Raw genomic sequence first — 18659 nt, 5'->3', positions numbered from 1 at the left:
CCTAAGCAGCCTCTTGCTGCTCGTTAAAGTAATTTGTCTTATCCGATAAACTGCGAAGTACTGCGGGGATGTGGCAAGGATGAACAAAGCCGACGCTAGTTAAAGTGGTAAGGACATCGTCATTAATTATTAATACGCCATTCCGTGGGCGCTTGGCGGCTCAGTCGGTAGAGCATTCGACTCGATCTCTGGGTCTTGAGTTCCAGCCCCACATTGGGCATGGAGCCTATTTTAAAAAAACAGAAGGGTAATGTAAGGTTGCGATAGGGCAAAGAGGCTAGCCTGGACTGAACTCAACTTCAATTTGAATGAAGAAATGGAGGGGAGCAGGGTCTCCGTAAAATCAGGGAAGTGAGAATTACAAAAAGCGGAAAGGGGGTTGGTCTATTTGAAGCCCATTTGGGTTTGTTAACTGGTGCTTACGGGAGTGAGACTCCTCTCCCGCAGCTCTTCTGTGAACCGACAGAGGCCCGGTCTTCGGGTGCTGGCCGGGACAAACAGTACATTTCTTGGGCGGACTTTGGTTTTCAGTGGCACGAGCTTTAAAGGGACCTAGAGTCATCCTAGGAATGTGGCCTCGAGCTGTTAGAAATTATGTTAGTCTTCTGTAAGAGTCTTTCTGGGCCAAGATTGAGTCCCAAAGGGAGGGGTCAGAGAAGCCTGGCTAGAGTTTGGTCAAGGAGAGCCTTTGTCGGAGGCCTGACTACCAGCACAGCACATTTCGCTGTCCGGGAACTTCTTTATGCAGTGCCATGTACTTGATTTGTAATTTAGAAACCGAAAATAAGCAAGAGGCTTGTGATTTTAAAATTACCGTATTTTACAGGTACCGGAAAATGCAAATGCAAACTAAATGGGGAAGTCTCCACAATATCCACCTTAACAATGAACTTAAAATTATCAAATAATTTTAAAGTTACTATATCCACAATAAAAATTGAAACTCTACACCCTTTTCACTCAGAGGAAACTACTGTAAACAATTTAGTGCTTTTCCTTCCAAACTAATTTTATGCTTACTTATTAATATATACACGCACTATTTTCTCTGTAAAAATGAGATTATACAAAAGAAATGCTGCAGCCTTTAAAAATTTTGACGATAGGGGCAATTGTCAGTTAAGTATCCAGCTTGAGTTTGAGCCCGCATGGGTCTCTGTGCTGACAGCTCAGTGAGTCCCCTGCTCGTGCTGTGTCTCTCTCAAAAATATATAAGCATTAAATAAAGAAAAATTTTGTAGAACTATCTTTTTTTTTTTTTTTTTTTTTAAACTGTAGGCCCAACTGGGGCTTCAACTCATGACCCGGAGGTCAAGAGTTGTATGCTCTGCTGACTGAGCCAGCCAGGCACTCCTATCTTGTTCTTTTACAGGGCTAGACATGCTTAGTAGTTTACCATAATACTGTTTACCTGTTGGTAGGCATATAGGTGGCTTCCAGTTTTTTATTTCATAGGCTCAAGGTCAAATATTTCCATAGGATAGCTTCATGGAAGTTTTTGGCATAATAGAAGTTTCTGTCTTTTAAGTGTAATAACTGAGACGGAGATGGCTTTCATAATGTATGATAAATTAAACTAGCTTAATGTACTTAGGTTTTATCTAGCTACTTTTTATTTTTTACGCTCTGAAAATATTTGTTTTGATAAAGGCAGGTAGCATCTGATACGCATGAAAATTTTATTGAATTCGGTATAATTGGATCTTAGATTCTGTCAAATAACAGTGTGACAGGGTTCTGAATATGTTGTCTTTAACTTCTGAGCTCATATGGAGCTGCACAGTGTAATGTAGTTTAGAACATGTGAAGATGGGGGCACCTGGGTTGCTCAGCCAGTAGAGCATGGGATTCGGGGTTGAGGGTTGTGAGTTCAGGCCCTATGTTGAGGGGTAGACTTTACTTTAAAAAAAATGTGAAGATATATAGAAACAACAGTAAGTATTTAGAAGATAAGGAAAGCCTTTGCTGTAGAGAGAAAGCAAATAATGTGTGCTAATTCACTGTAGGACACAAAGAATGGATGAGGCCACTGAAAATATCTGAAAGTTTGTAGTGGTAGTTTTCACAGCATGTTTGCTTGAAAATAAAATTTGTCCTTTATCCGTGTGATATAATCAACAGCAATTCTACTGAAAAAATTAGTAAGTAAGCCATTTTTCCCAAAAAGTCCTTCCCTCCTTCAAAGAAATCTTCTAACATTTCGTACTGGAGAGAAGAATGTGTAGTATAAAAACACCATCTGAAATCACTACCTTTATCAAAATGGTTGTAATGAAGGGTCCTCAAAATTCCCAGTTGAGGGGCACCTGGGTGGGTCAGTCAGTTAAGTGTCCAACTTCAGCTCAGGTCATGATCTCATGCTTCAGGAGTTGGAACCCCACATGGGGCCTGTGCTGACAACTCAGAGCCTAGAGCCTGTGTCAGATTCTGCGTCTCCCTCTCTCTTTGCCCCTCCCTTACTTGCCCCCCCCCTCGAAAAATACACACACAGTAAAAAAGTTGTTTGTTTGTTTTTTAATTTAAAAAAAGGAAAATTCCCAGTTGAGATACTGACCAAGGAATGTTTTTCCTTTTTATAGGAAGGAATTAATAAATAATTTGGATTAATAAATTGTGGCTATGGTTCAAACATACATTTTGGGCGCTCTGACCTTTGATTGTTTGAAAGGAGTGAAAGTGATGTATAAATCGTATTTGGACATTATCCTCAGTAAAGAATAGGAACAGGTGACTGGGCTCCTGGTGTCCTGAAAGTTCTGTTACATTTAACAGGTAAATTTTGTTTGGTACAGAAAGGAAGCATCTCTCACTTGGCCAATTTTCCAGGCCAATAAAAAACAGCAATAGCTGTTACAAGCATGGAGATTATTCTTATTAGTAATACTTGTTTAGCCTCTTGATTTCCATTTTCTTTTTTTTTCTTTAAGTTTGTTTATTTTGAGAGAGCTTGCCCACAAGTGGGGTAGATGCAGAGAGAGGGAACACGACAATCCCAAATGGGTTCGGCATTGTTATCATGGACTCAAAGTTACAAACTATGAGATCATGACCTGAGCTGAAACCCGAGTCAGACACTTAACCACCTGAACCATCCAAATGCCCCTGGTTTCTATTTTCGAGTCTGAATCAATGCTGTAGCCTCTGAAGTTGAGGTTAACCCACTCCTTAGCTGCTGCTGCTTTTTTTCCTCTCTTACGTCACTTGTGACTGTCACTTCAGAGATGTGGAGTCATACGCTCCTGATATTTAATGCTTTCTCAACTCCTTGCTCTGAAAGCAGTAGTTTCTTCACTTGTACACCACTTCACCAGTACGCAACAGACAGTGACCTGGGTTGTACAGGACTTAGCTCTGAGGTTCCTCTTGTTTAAACTCTGCTGACCTCGAGGAGAAAATAGCTTTTTGGTGCCTATTAGATTCAGGAGCAATGAGAACCTTTCAAATAAAAGTACTGTTTCCTCCTGCTGCTGCTCTCCCCCAACACAGACTGTTGTGGAAGCAGAGTGTCACTTGGCCCGAGAGAGGGAAGCAGTGTCTGGGGGTAGTGTTAGTGATTTCCCAATAGTAAACGTAACCCACATCCCATGGAAATGCTAAATTGCAAGTAACTTTGGGTTTTCCTCTTTAGTCCTCATCAATGTGGGATTAGAAACCTGAATCCATGTGTATGAATGGTCCCTACTCTGGAGGAACTCACTGATAAAGAAAAGGCAGAAACAAGCTCTAATGCTTTATAATAATTATTAGGAACATATGCTTCTGTGGGAATGTAAAGGAGATACTGGTTTTCCCAAGGAGGTAATGTTATTTTGAAAATACAGGAAAAGATTGCCATATGTCATTTATTTTTTTAAAAAATTTATAATGTTTATTCATTTTTGAGAGAGCACGAGTGGGGGAGGGACAGAGAGAGGGAGACCACAGGATCTGAAGCAGGCTCTAGGCTCTGGGCTGATAGCACAGAGCCAGATGTGGGACTCAAACTCACAGACTGTGAGATCATGACCTGAGCTGAAGTCGGATGCGCAACCAACTGAGCCACTCAGGTGCCCCTGTTTTTTACACCTAGTTTTTAAGATTGCTTACTGGTATTCTTAACTGGTGAAGAGGATTTTTTTTTTTTTTAAAGTTTATTTTGACAGGGAGTGAGCTGGGGAAGGGCAGAAAGAGAGAATCCCAAGCAGGCTCCACACTGCCTGCGTAAAGCCCAGTGTGGGGCTGGAACTCACAAACCTTGAGATTATGACCTGAGCCAAAATCAAGAGTTGGGTGCTTAACTGATTGAGCCACCCATGTGCCCCAAGAGGGTTTTTTTTTAATGTTTATTTTCTGTTTTTGAGATCAATAGAGTGCAAGTGAGGTAAGGGCAGAGAAAGAGGGGAGAGGATCTGAAGCGGGCTCTGCACTGTCAGGCTGACACCAGTGAGCCTCATGCAGGGCTGGAACTCCTGAACCATGAGATTATAACCTGAGCCAAAGTGAGTGCTCAACCAACTGAAGATTGGTTTAAATGAGTATCAAGGGTGAGCCCAAATGTCCATCAGCTGATGAATAGATAAGGAAGATGTGGCATGTGTGTTTATGTGTATGTGCGTGCACACACTCATACATACACAGTGGAATATTAGCCATAAAAGAATAAAATCTTGCCATTTACAATGACATGGGTGGAGCTGGAGAGTATAATGCTACGTGAAATAAGAAAGACAAATACTGATTTCACTCATGTGGAATTTAAGAAATAAAACAGATGTACATGGGGCAAAAAGAAAAAAGAGGGGCAAACCAGAAAACAGACTCTTTATAGAGGGAAAAAACAGGGTTATTGGAGGGGAAGAGGACCTGGGAGTGCATTACACCTGTGATGGGTATTAAGGAGGGCACATGGGATAAGCACTGGGTGGTGTGTGTGAGTGATGAATCCCTAAATTATATACTTGAAACTAATATTACATGGTATGTTAACTCACTAGAATTTCAATGAAAACTTGAAAGTATCAAAGCAGGAGATTTGTGTGATGGTAAATATTTGAAGTAGGTTTAGTTGGTAAACTACATAAGACTACGAAATCTGGAAGGTAGGGACTTCCAGCCTCAGGCCCAATGCCTAGTATGTAATCTGGGTGAATGAGTAGATAAAAGGTTTGTACAGGTACAAAAATAGAATTGGGGGTGCATTATTGTATGTTTCCAAACACTTGGCTCTACCTAATGTGTAATAATTATATATTTACATATATAATTAAAATTGAGAGTATAATATTAGTACTATGGAATATACTATATGGAATAATATATTATGAGGTCATGCAAGCTAAAGAGAAATAATTGTTGGTTATGCTCCATTTTGAAATATAAGTGGCCTAATTAGGATAATGATGTGTCATTATTCAATAGCATGTCCAGGTCAGGTTCTTTGATGTTAGAAACTGTCTAGCCCCACTGAGCTCAACTTTAATTTCATGAGTTCTACTGTGCCTTGTGGTAGGCAGGCCTGGGTGAAGGTAAAGCTGTGTGATATGAAGCCTCTGCATTTATGCAGGGACACAAACTTGCTTTTATCCTGAAGGCAAAATGAACATTTAGAAGCTGTCTTTTGAAGGAATATTTTCAGCTGACATTTTTGCTTTTCACAAATAGAGTTTGAAACAGCTGAGACACTACTCAATTCAGAAGTTCATATGCTTCTGGAGCATCGAAAGCAGCAGAATGAGAGTGCGGAGGATGAGCAGGAACTTTCTGAGGTCTTCATGAAAACTTTAAATTACACAGCCCGTTTCAGTCGTTTCAAAAACAGAGAGACCATTGCCAGTGTCCGTAGGTGAGTGCTAAAAGAAAGTTTTACTCATCCAAACTAGTGGACATGTGCACATAAAATACTTTGCCTCCCCCAGCACCACCGCCACCACCCCATGGGCATCATCTATACTATGAATGTAAGGAAAGTCATGATTTTTGTCAGAAGTTTAAAAATAGCTTATAAGGGAAGCCTGGGTGGCTCAGTCGGTTAAGCATCCGGCTTCAGCTCAGGTCATGATCTCACAGTTCATGGGTTCAATCCCTGCATCAGGCTCTGTGCTGGCAGCTCAGAGCCAGTAGCCTGCTTCCGATTCTGTGTGTCCCTCTCTTTCTGCCCCTCCCCTGCTCATGATCTGTCTCTGTCTCTCAAAATAAACACATGTTTAAAAAAAAATAGCTTATAAGACCCAAATGTGCTTTGATCACCTTTTCCTGTATCTGAAATCCCAGTGATCATCCTGCACAGTCACTGCTGTAGTAGTGTCAGTCTTCCAGATCTTTCTCGTGCATTCACATGCATATATATACCTATAAAAAGCACACAGAAGTGATTGGTGGTGGTAGTGGTGGTGGTTTTAATAAAATGGACTTATTTATTTATTATTCACTTGGAGTTTCTTCAAGATTTTTTTAATTTAACTTTTATTATTATTTTTTAAAAAGTTTTTAATGTTTATTTTTGAAAGACAGAACATGAGCATGGGAGTGGAAGGGAGAGAGGGAGACACAGAATCCAAAGCAGGCTCCAGGCTCTGAGTCGTCAGCACAGAGCCCATTGCAGGGCTCCAACTCACAAATGGTGAGATCATGACCTGAGCCAAAGTCAGAACATTTAACCAACTGAGCCATACAGGTGCCACTAATTTTTTTTTTTAATGTTTTAATTTATTTTTGAGACAGAGACAGAGCATGAGGAGGAGGGGCAGAGAGAGGAGGAGACATTATCTGAAGCAGGCTCCAGGCTTTGAGGTGTCAGCATAGAGCTGGATGCGGAGCTCAAACCCAGGAACCGCGAGATCATGACCTGAGCCATCCAGGCTCCCCTCAAGATCTTTTATATGTTAGTAAATACAAATCAGGAGCTATACATTTCAGAAGGTGGCTTCTAGCAGTTTTTCCTGAGGCATTGCTTCTCAAAATGAGTTGGATGCAACCTGGGAAACAGTGATGTGCTGGAGCATATAGGACGCCACAGGAGAAGCATCTTCAAGTATCAGTTTTATTTAGTGGCAGGTGATTTTAAAGCATTTCTACATTACAATGAACAGCTACCAGCGTACTGTGGAGTAAAACAGAAAATGTGTATAAATTCTTGAGTTAAAATACAAATCTTAAAACCTTGTAGATGCAGAAAGTCATTTGAGCCTGTGCTCCCAGGTCATCTAGGGATATTTGTTTGCTCTATTTCAGAAGAAATGTTTGAGAACTACTATCCTTAGGAAAAGCAGGAGTACAAAAAGATGTATATACACATATTTTTCAGAGAGATATTTCTTTAAAAAAATTTTTTTTTATGTTTTTAATTTATTTTTGAAAGACATAGAGAGGCAGCTTGAACAGGGGAGGGTCAGAGAGAGAGAGGGAGACACAGAATCTGAAGATAGACTCCAGCTCTGGACTAACTGTCAGCACAGAGCCCGACGCGGGGCTCGAACCCACGAACCGTGAGATCGTGACCTGAGCCCAAGCCAGACACTTAACCGACTGAGCTACCCAGGCGCCTCTGAGAGATATTTCTAATAGCCAAGGGTAAAAAAAAAAAAAAAAGAAAGAAAGACAACCTAAACATTTAATAGTAATTAAATAAATAAAGTGGTAAATCATTTGGTGAAGTACTATATTGTTATTAAAATTGTAGCAAATTAAATCGAAAGATGTTCATATGTTAAGTGTGTAGAAAATGAAGGTGTAAGATTGTAGATGAAGTAGATTGTTCTGGAAAGTGCACACATGAGGAAAGATGGGAGGGGGTGTGCAGAGCCTCCAAGCAAAACCACAAGCCATCGGGCCTGTGAGGTAACCTGAGTAGATGAAGGGAGCTGTAACGCCTTGGTGAATAACAGGTCTCAGGATTGTAAATTAATGTATTCATTTAGTGCCATTTTGCAGCTTCAAGGGAATGGGGGGAGGTGGCTAATAAAATAATCTTAAAATTGTAAGAATTGTCAGAAAAAAATTTTTTAAGAAAAATGAAGGAGAGAATTTGCTAAATGACAACAAAATTCAAATACAGTTCTATCATGTTTTGTGTGAGTCCAGTATATGGTAAAGACGGCATCATAGGTTAGTGGGGAAATATTTTAAAACAAGGTTTGAACTCTATATCACTTTTTTAACGTATTTGCTTTGAATGGGGGAGGGGCAGAGAGAGATTCCCAAGCACACCCCATGCTGTCAGCACAGAGCCTGACACAGGGCTCTGTCCCTCAAACTGTGAGATTGAGACCCAAGCTGAAATCGAGAGTCAGGCGTTTTACCGACTGAGCCACTGAGACACACATACCCCTTTCTTTTTTTTAAGTTTTATTTATTTTGAGAGAGTGTATGTGGGAGGGGCAGAGGGAGATTTCCAGGCAGGCTCTGCACTGCCATCACAGAGTCTGTCTCAGGGCTTGAACTCAACAAACTGAAATAATGCTCATCTTCAAGGAAATTTTTTTTTAATTTTTTATTTATTTTTGATACAGAGAGAGAGAGAGAGAGCATGAGAGGGGGAGGGGGAGGGGCAGAGAGAGAAGGAGGCACAGAACCGGAAGCAGGCTCCAGGCTCTGAGCTAGCTGTCAGCACAGAGCCTGATGCGAGGCTCGAACCCACGAACGTGAGATCTGACCTGAGCCGAAGTCGGAGGCTTAACCGACTTCATCTTCAAGGAAATTTTAAAAAATGGTAAAAGAGCTAAGTAGATTTGAAAAGATTAAGAAGGGTGCCTGGGTGGCTCTGTTGGTTAAATGTCTGACTCTTGATTTCAGCTCAGGTCATGATCTCATAATTTATGAGTTCAGGCCCCAAGATGGGCTCTGTGTAGACAGTGCAGAGCCTGCGGATTCTCTCTGCACCCCACCCTCACTCACGTGCCTGTTCTCTTTCTCTCTAAATAAACTTTAAAAAAAAGATTGAGAAGAATGGGAAACCTACATGTTGTGAGAAGGGGAAATGTGGAACAAGGATTTATTGCTGATGGAAGTGTGTGCTGGTGAAGCACTTCTAGGGTACTATCTCTCAAGACATTCATATTTGGAAGCCTGGGGTGCTCAGTATGTTACGTCTTGGACTTTGGCCCAGGTCATGATCTCACAGTTTCTGAGTTCAAGCCCCCGTACTGGGCTCTCTGCTGTCAGCACAGAGCCCACTTACCGGGTCCTCTGTCCCCTTTTCTTTCTGCCCCTCCCTTGCTTGTTCTCTCTCTCGCTGTCTCTCGCTCTCAAAATAAATAAACTTAAGAAAAATAAAAAAAAACATTCATATCTTCTGGATAATTCAACTTCCAAGAGTTTATCTTTAAAACACACAGTAATTCGGGCACTTGGCTGGCTCAGTTGGTGAAGCCAACCCCTGATCTCAGGGTTGTAAGTTAGAGCCCCACATGAGACATAGAGACCACTTAAAAATTAAATTTTTTAAAAACAATGCACAGTACTCAAAACTAAATCACACAGTAATCAAATACACAGAGAAGTACACATGATATTCAAAAAGCATTACTTAAAATGAACAATTGAAACAGTTGAAATGTTCAACAGCAGGAAATTTGACATATAAATTACGGCACAGCCTTTTAGTGGAATGCCATGTTCAGGGTGGAGTTATGTGTGTACTAAGAGGAAAACAGCTACTGTGTTGTTGGTTGGAAAAAGGCCAATCACAGAATGATGCTTGTTATGATTCTTTTGTTTTATTTATTTTTTTAATGTTTTCTATTTTTGAAAGACAGCGTGAGTAGGGGAGGGACAGAGAGAGAGGGAGACAGACTTCGAAGCAGGCTTCAGGCTCTGAGCTATCAGCACAGAGTCCAATGTGGGGCTTGAACCCACAAACTGTGAGATCATGACCTGAGCCGAAGATGGATGTTTAACTGACTGAGCCACCCAGGTGCCTTTCCTTTGTTTTAAATTTTTTTGGGGGGAGGGGTTATTTATTTATTTATTTTTACCATTTATTTATTTTTGAGAGACAGAGCATTGAGCAGGAAGGAGAGAGGGAAACACAGAGTCTGAAGCAGGCTTCAGGCTCTGAGCTTTCCATAGGGCTCGAACCCACGAACTGTGAGATCATGACCTGAGCCAAAGTTGGACTCTGAACCGACTGAGCCACCCAGGCACCCTGGTTTATTTATTTTTGAGACAGAGAGACTGAGCACAAGCCGGGGAGGGCCAGAGAGAAAGGGAGACACAGAATCTGAAACAGGCTCCAGGTTCTGCACTGCCAGCACAGAGCCCCCGATGCGGGGCTCAGACTCAAGGACTGAGAGATCATGACCTGAACCAAAGTCAGACACTTAGCCGACTGAGCCACCCAGGCGCCCTATGATTCCTTTGTTTAAGAAAAAAAAATTATAGAGGAGGGGAAGTTGATCTCCATGGAAAAGTTAACACTAGTTATTTCTCGGTAGGATTTCAGGTTCTCTTCACCTTTTTGGTATTTTTTTAAATTGTTTATAAGTGAGCGTATGTTCATTTTACAACAGACCCCTCCATGCATATACTTACACTATACTTCTTTATAAACCTCTTCCCATGTAACTAAGTTTACAGTATTTTCTTTAGAAAATGAATATAGCTTTTTCAGTGACAAAAAGTGATAAAAGAGAAGGTATGAGTGTATATTCTAAAACAGAAAAGTGTTTGGAATGGTGCACTAAGATAATAACACTGAATTTGTTTAGGTGGTGATACAGGTAGCTTTTTTTTTCCGTCTTGTATTTTCTAAATTTTGTGGGATAACTGTTATGCTTCTAATGGAATGATAAGCACAGTAAGTAAGTAAATTTTGTCTCTGAACAGATTTTAAGGTGTTCTCTGAAACCAAATCCACCATGGATGAGCTCTTTTAAGAGTTAGATGTGTGAAAAGCCAAGCTAGGGTTTGACAGTGATTTATACAATTTGAACTAGAACTGTGGATTTTAAAATAAGATGCTGTTGGCACACATATTTGTACAAAGTAAGGTCTACCTATATTTATTTTGTAGGTAAGGGTAAAGAGAATTTCCTCCAAGTCAGAGCACCCAAACGGGAGCGGAGAACAACAAAATAAATTCTTGGGAGAAAGGCTGTGTAGTCCCTAAGGTGCAGATGGTGGGTTTTCAAGTTATCAAGTCAGGGTTTCTCTTCTGTGTGCTCTGCTCACTTGTGTGGTCTCTGTCTGGCTTCATTGTAACTTCCTGTTCTCCAGGAACAGAACAGGAAATGATTTTGCAGCTAAGTTAACCATATGGAAAGATTGCAAGTGCTTTGCTTTATCCCCTCTTGCTAAATATTGGGTTCTCTTTCCTAGTCATCATTTTTTGGTGTTTGTTTGTTTTGGTTCTCTACCCCATGATCAGCCTGTTGCTCCAGAAGAAGCTTCATAAGTTTGAGTTGGCCTGTTTGGCCAACCTTTGCCCAGAGACTGCGGAGGAGTCGAAGGCTCTGATCCCGAGGTGAGTACCAGCCGTGCTAAGTTCTGTATGTTGGAAAGATTCCTACAAGTAGAATTAGTGTGTCTAAACTTGTGCGCATTTAAAATCTGGACAGATATCACCAACATTGAATGGAGTGCCTTTTATAACAGGGAATGAAAATGATGGTTTTATAGCCACCGACTGTTAGCAAAAATGTGAAACGGCCGAATCTTTCATACTCTGATGGTAGGAGTGCAAATTAGTTCCCAGCCTTACATGCGCATTAGTTCCCAACCTTACATGCGCATTTAGCCACTACATGTGGCTAAATTGGGAGAACAATTTAGCCACATGTAGTAAAGTTAAAAGATGATTATCCACTGTGATCCCAAAACCCATTCCTGGGTACATGCCCTAAAAGCAGCTCCTACAGTTCATAAGGAGGCATGTATTCTAACATTACTGCAGTGTTAGTGGTCACAGAATTGTCAGTCTGTCGGTCAACAAGGGCATGAATAAATAAATATTTCTATAGCAGTGAAAATATTAATGAACTGGAACAACATGGAGTAGTATCAACAAATACCAAAATGAATTTGGAGTGAAAAAAATTGTAGAAGATACATACAGAATGATGCCATTTCTTATAAAGTCTAAAAACAGTGCTGCATATGGCTTAGATATATATATATATGTATAGTAGGTATAAAATGTGTAGAAATGACAAATACCAAATTTAGCATAATGGTTAATTCTGGGGAAGGTATTGCAATAGGGGGGCATACACAGAGCCATTCATTAATTTGTTCTGTTGTGTTTATCAAAGAAATCTAAATCAAGTAGGGGTCACTCTTAAGGCTCACTTATTTCCTATACTTTTTTTTTTTAAGTCTTTGAAACACTTAATAATGGTTCTAAATGTAAGGGCATGGAGGAGATACACCTGAAAGGGTAGAAGTGTCCTGTGTTAGAGGTCAATGGAGAAGTGGGCAAAGGGGTGCCCAGAGATTAGCATGTATTAAAAAAGAGATTGGCAACATTGCTGGTTGCTGAGACACTTCTTTTGGTTTCCTTGTAGCCTGGAGGGGCGGTTTGAAGATGAGGAGCTACAGCAGATTCTTGATGACATCCAGACCAAGCGCAGCTTTCAGTACTGATCTCCAGATACCATTCTGCTGAGGGAACTGCATCCGCCGTCCCAGGGGCTCTGGAGCTGCCTTAAAAGAAATTCTATTGCAGAAGACACTTGGGTTTCCTTCGGACAGAACAACCCAGCTTTGTCTTGATTTAGGACTTGTCTTTGTGTTGGACTTGACTGTTGGACCATGATAACCTGACCTTGCCTCTCAGAATGGGGAGATGGGGTGATGCGCATGTAAGGTACACTGTTGACTACCTCATACCACAGTTTTGGCCCCTGTGTTATTTCTAATTTTTTTTTAAAGTAACCTCTACTCCCAAAAGGGAGCTTTAACTCATGAGCACAAGATCAGTTGTCACATGCTCTACCAACTAAGCCAGCCAGGTGCCCCCTTTAAGATTTTATCTTTTTAGCCCCTGTGTTATTTTTGATTCCCATGATTTCATGTTTAATAATTTCAATGTGTTTGTAGTTCTTAGAACTATAACAGATCGTATAAAACTGGTATAGGAGACAATAGTCTATTTCAATGCAAGAGGGAGAAGTAAGGGGCACCTGGCTGGCTCAGGCAGTAGAGCATACAACTCTTGATCCCAGGGCCATGAGTTCAGGCCCCATGTTGGGCATGGATCCCACTTAAAAACAAAAATAAAAACAAAAACAAAAAACAAAACCCAAACAGGGGTCCCCAAATATAAATGCAAAAGGAAGAATTAAACCAGATCTGTATCCTCATGTAAAGTTATTTAAGAAAGGAGGATCGTCATGACTGTGAGACTCCATTGGCATCATGGTGCTTAACCTGGGAGTCCAGGAAGGAGTTCGCTGGGAAGCAGTCACACCTGAGGAGAACTGCCAGGGGCACATATCCTTGAGGATGGGTACTTGGCCTTTTTTCTTGGACTATTGCAGAATGTAGGTTTGGAGGCAGTGGTCTTTAAGCACTCTTTTCTCACTCCCAAATTAAGATTTTTTTTTCCCTTTGTTGTAGGCCAGACTTGAAGGTCTGACGCTTTTTGAAGAGTCCTTGTCTGGGACACCCAGTCCAAACCTCTGGCTTGCTGCCCAGCTGTGGGTGCTCTCTGCTGGGGTAACCTGCAAAGAGGGGATCACCTGCAAGGAGGGCTCCCTCCTCTTTGGGGGCCACCACAAGGCAGGCTGTCGCGGTAAAGCTCGTTGGGAAACGCCTTTAGCAGCTGCACATGCAAGCATGGTGCCGTAGCCACGTTGTAGCTGGTGAGATTTATCCACGGCACACATACTGCTCACTGGAAGGGAAAAATAGCTAAACATTCTAGCTTTGATATTTCTGAAAGGAAACATGCCTATTTACTTCACAATTTGGAGATTTTTCTTTGGAGCACTTGTTGGCTCCAAATGAATATGTGATCCAAAAAAAAAGTTGGAAAGACAACAAACTTACCTTTTTCTTTTTTTAAATAGGTGCCATATCCGTTGTCGGACTTGAACTCCTGACTCGGAGATTAAGAGTCGCATACTCTACCGACTGAGCTTGCCAGAGGCCCCAACAAAGTTAGCTTTTAAAAGTTAAGATAGTTTGGGGTCCCTGGCTGACTCAGTAGAGCATATGATTCTTGATCTTGGGGTTGTGAGTTCAAGCCTCATGTGGTGGAGAGTTTACTTAAAAATAAAATTTAAATTTAAAAAAGTAGTTTGATATGTGCTGGCTAAGGCAAAAATAAACTTTTATAAATTCTTTCAGTTTCTGAAATGCCATGGTTTATAAGTCACCAGTATTCTTAGTATTTGAAGGAAATCATCTTTTCATCCTTGGCATTTTCACTTCTTTGAGACTCATCAGTGTTCTGAGTTATAAAATGTATATAACAATAGTACTTATTCCATAGATAGTTTTGAGAAGATTACTAAAGAGAGTCTAATTAGCATCTGACATATATTATGCCCCAATAAATGTTAGCTCATATTAGGATCTCGGTCAGAGAGCACGTGTACATAGGTGGTTAGCTTGCTTCATAGAAATTAGTGCAGGACTTGAGTAGCACACTGCTGGTGCTGGTGTCAGGCTATGAAAACCAAATTACTTCGATCCATAGAATTGTTTTTAAAGAGAGGCAGTAACATGTGCCACCAAGTAGTTGCACAGACAGAAGAGCCCTGGAAAACAGACCTCAGGGACCTCCAGGCCTACGGGCAGTGCGGTGGCACCCGTGTGCTGCTAATCTGTGAGCTACCTGCGAGTGCTGAGGCATGTCATGGGCCCGGCATAGAGCTGGGCGCTGATAAATGGTAGTAAGGTGATCAGACGTAGTAGGAGAAAAGAACATTTTAGCGAACTATTTGTAAGAGCTCTGTGATGTTCAAAGATTCAAAGTCTGGTTAACATTCTGCTGGACATTGTTTCGTAGGGTCCCAGACTACGTCATACAGAATCCTTAGGAGGTCGTCAGAATCTAATCAACTATGAAACATTGTGAGGCTCACTGCACTGTATTTGCAAAAGCAGAAACAAAATCTACTGAGCAGTAAAGCTGAAAGATGTCAAGATGTCAAACCATCAGAAAGCTAAGTTAACTGGAAGAAATTTGTCTGAAAATTCTAGTCACTCTGGTTTTACTAAAGTTTATTAGACTTAAGGTTTGAAAACAGCATTACTGAATGCAACCTGACCAGCACAAGCCATTCTTATCCAACATTTAATGTTTTGAGTTTATTTACAAAACCACTGATGCCTACATAAAGACTTGTATGTGAATAGTCATTGCAGTGTTACTCATAATATTCCAAAACTGGAAACAATCTGAATGCCCACCAACTGATGAATAAATGAAATGTATATCCAAATGGCTGAATACTATTAAGCAAAAAAAAAAAAAAAAGGAACAGACTTTACAAAAAGCAAAAAATTACTGAAACCCGCAGAAATGCCAGTGGTGTGACTTTTTCTACATTTTATTATGAAAAGTTTAAACAGAGAAGCTTACAGACCGAGTACATTGATCACCTATCATCACCTACAGCAGCTTGACACTTCATTGAAATACTTGTGTGCATTTTGTAAAAAAAAATTTTATAGTTTATTTATTTTTGAGACATAGAGACAGAGCACGAGTGGGGGAGGGACAGAGAGACACACAGAATCCAAAACAGGCTTCAGGCTCTGAGCTGTCAGAACAGAACCCAACATGGGGCTTGATCCCACAAACTGCGAGATCATGACCTGAGCCAAAGTCATATGCCCAAACCACTGAGACACTCAGGCACCCCATTAAGCGTGCATTTTTAAAAACACTTTATTGGGGACCCTGGGTGGCTCAGTCAGTTGAGTATCAACTTTGGCTCAGATCATGATCTTGGGGTTCACGAGTTTGAGCCCTGCATCGGGCTCTGTGCTAAGAGCTCAGAGCCTAGAGCCCGCTTTGCCGATTCTGTGTCTCCCTGTCTCTCTGTCCCTTCCCTGCCCATTCTCTCTCTCTCTCTCTCTCTCTCTCTCTCAAAAATAAACATTAAAAAATTGTAAGCACTTTGTTCTGGAGGTGCCTGGGTGGCCCAGGGGTAAGCATCTGACTTCAGGTCATGATCTCATGGTTTGTGGGTTCGAGCCACACATCAGGCTCCATGCTGACAGTGTGTGGCCTGCTTGGGATTCTTTTTTTCCTTTCTCTGTACCCCATCCCCATTCAAACTATAAAGCAAAACAAAGCTTTAAAGGTTTAAATAAACTTTAAAAAAGTAAATACTTTGTAAGTAGCATTTTTGCACTTGGGAACGTTCCTGGTATTTAATACTCAGTTCATAATTTCAGTTTTTTCTGGGAAGAGTTGAGAGCCTAGGTCAGACCTAGTGTTGGTTTAATTTTAATATTCTATGAAAGCAATTATCATTAAGGATAGAAACTGACACTTGTGAACAGTATACATGTGGCTACTGCCGTTAAGTCACTGTAAGGAACCCTGACAAATACCTGTATGCAACCCTGGATGAAGACTAACACTGGGTAGATTTGGGGTCCCAAGTCGCGCTTGCTAGTAACAGGGCTGCAGTCTCCATTGTCAGCAGGAGGGCACTTTGGGACCAGAGGCCAAATCAGGTGTATGGGAACAGTGAAGGCAGGTCTGTAAGCCACCAAACGTGGAGTAACATTCAGACTTGGGTTATGTGTGATTCCTTTCCCCATTGCATGGCACTGAGCAGGTATGCCATGCCAAATGTTGAGTAAATACACACCCCTATTTTGAGAAAGGTCCATGCAGAGCTGCAGGGAGAAGTGAGAATGTACCTGAAGTAATAAACCCCACTGTGGCTTCCATGAGTTGAGGTGGAAGTGCTGGACAAATCGTCCAGAAGACACCTGGGGATTCTGAATGACAAGTCAAAGCTGTCCAACAAAACTTGCTGCAAGATGGGAATGTTCCACATATTGTCCACCATGGTAGCTACTAGCACATGGAGCAATTGAGCACCTGAGGCTGGTGTGACTGAGGAACAAAATTTTAAATTTTACTCAGTTAAAAAAAAGTTTTCAGCAGACAAAAGCAGTAGTGATAATAGGGCCATGGATCAAAATTAGGTCTCCAGATTTCTGGAGTTTAAAAGATGTATATCATTTTCTATACACCACTGAGGTGTTTTTTTATTTTTTATTTTTTTAATTTTTTTTTAATGTTTTATTTATTTTTGATACAGAGCATGAGAGGGGGAGGGGCAGAGAGAGAAGGAGACACAGAACTAGAAGCAGGCTCCAGGCTCTGAGCTGGCTGTCAGCACAGAGCCTGACGCGGGGCTCAAACCCACGAATGTGAGATCTGACCTGAGCCGAAGTTGGAGGCTTCACCGACTGAGCCACCCAGGCGCCCCTGAGGTGTTTTTTTAATGTTTATTTTGAGAGAGAGTGGGGAGGGCAGACAGGGAGACAAAGAATATGAAGCAGGCTCCAGGCTGTGAGCTGTCAGCACAGAACCCAATGTGGGGCTCGAACTCACAAACTGAGATTATGGTCTGAGCTGAAGTGGGACTCTTACCCAACTGAGCCATCCAGGTGCTGCTGAATTATCTGTTCTGTTTTTAAAAATCTAACCTCTACTAGTGGGGCACCTGAGTGGCTGGATTAATTGTCTGACTTTGGCTCAGGTTATGATCTCACAGTTCATGAGTTCAAGCCCTGCATGGGGGTCTCTGCTGTCAGTGCAGAACTCTCTTTGGATCTTCTGTCTTCCTCTTGCTCTGCCTCTCCCCTGCTTGCGCGCACGTGCGCGCGCGCTCTCTCTCTCTCTCTCTCTCTCTCTCTCTCTCTCTCGTCTTCTCCCCCTCTCCTCTCTCTCAAAAATACACATTTGGGTGCCTGGGTGGCTCAGTGGGTTAAGCATCTGACTTAATTTCAGCTCAGGTTATGATCTCATGGTTGGTGAGTTGGAGCCCTGATTGGGTTCTGCACTGACAGTGCAGAACCTGCTTGGGATTCTCTCTGCCCTTCCTCTGCTCTCTCTCTCGCTCTCCCTCTCCCTCTCAGAGCAGATTAATTACTTTTTAAAAAATGTACAAAAGACAAATACCCCCACGTTGCCATTTAATGAGCAACTTTGTTACATCAAGTGCTGCCCTGTAATATGGAAGCAAGACAGGATGCCAGCTCTCTCGAGTCTTCAGCCTCTGTGAGATATAAGGAGACATATTTCCTGCTTGCCGTGCTTTCCCGTGTCAACATGCCAGTCGTAAGAGTGAGTGTTACACCCCTGCCTTTATCTTCCTTAGAAAGTTGTCCCTTCTATTTCTTGGGTGGTCCCCCTTAAAATTGTCTTAGCCCTCCTAAGTGACAGGAGGACAATGGAATGCTTCCATTCTGATCACATTATCAGCTCCCGAGTTCCACCCCCCTTCCCTTTTAGGCTGTTGTTGTCCAGGGCTTCAGCGTGACCCTGTTTTTACCTTGGATGCACACATATACACACATATTGTCACCTTATAGTTGATGCATAGATTTACTCACATTTTTTACCAACTTGCTTATCATTGTTCTCTTGCCTTCCTCCTAGTTTTCTTTTTTCACGAGATCCTCCTTTGAATCTGTGTGAGGGTGAACACTCTCAGCCTGCCTTTGGCTAAATAGGTCTTTTAATGTCATTCTGAATAGTAGTTATAGGA

The 18659-nt window shown here is 41.6% G+C and overlaps 1 protein-coding gene across 2 annotated transcripts in view; it reads left to right on the top strand.

The window, feature by feature from the left end:
- The window catches only part of POLR2D (RNA polymerase II subunit D), a 15664-nt gene extending 302 nt beyond the window's left edge, over window positions 1–15362 (top strand). Inside the window, exons 2-5 of one of the 2 annotated variants that reach the window (XR_003906739.1) lie at window positions 5641–5821; window positions 11342–11437; window positions 12477–12778; window positions 13531–15362. Coding sequence is in view for 1 of the 2 variants with exons in the window: in XM_029934785.1 (XP_029790645.1) it covers window positions 5641–5821; window positions 11342–11437; window positions 12477–12555 (356 nt within the window). In the remaining variant the exon portion in view is untranslated. Of the gene's footprint in view, window positions 1–5640; window positions 5822–11341; window positions 11438–12476; window positions 12820–13530 lie in introns of those variants that run through there. The other variant, XM_029934785.1, reaches the window with a different exon arrangement.
- The last annotated feature ends 3297 nt before the right edge of the window (window positions 15363–18659 follow it).

This window comes from Suricata suricatta, chromosome 3, assembly GCF_006229205.1.
Source record: "Suricata suricatta isolate VVHF042 chromosome 3, meerkat_22Aug2017_6uvM2_HiC, whole genome shotgun sequence".
Lineage (NCBI taxonomy): Eukaryota > Metazoa > Chordata > Mammalia > Carnivora > Herpestidae > Suricata > Suricata suricatta.
Note: the sequence above shows the minus strand (reverse complement) of the source record. Positions and strands in the feature narration are given on the sequence as shown.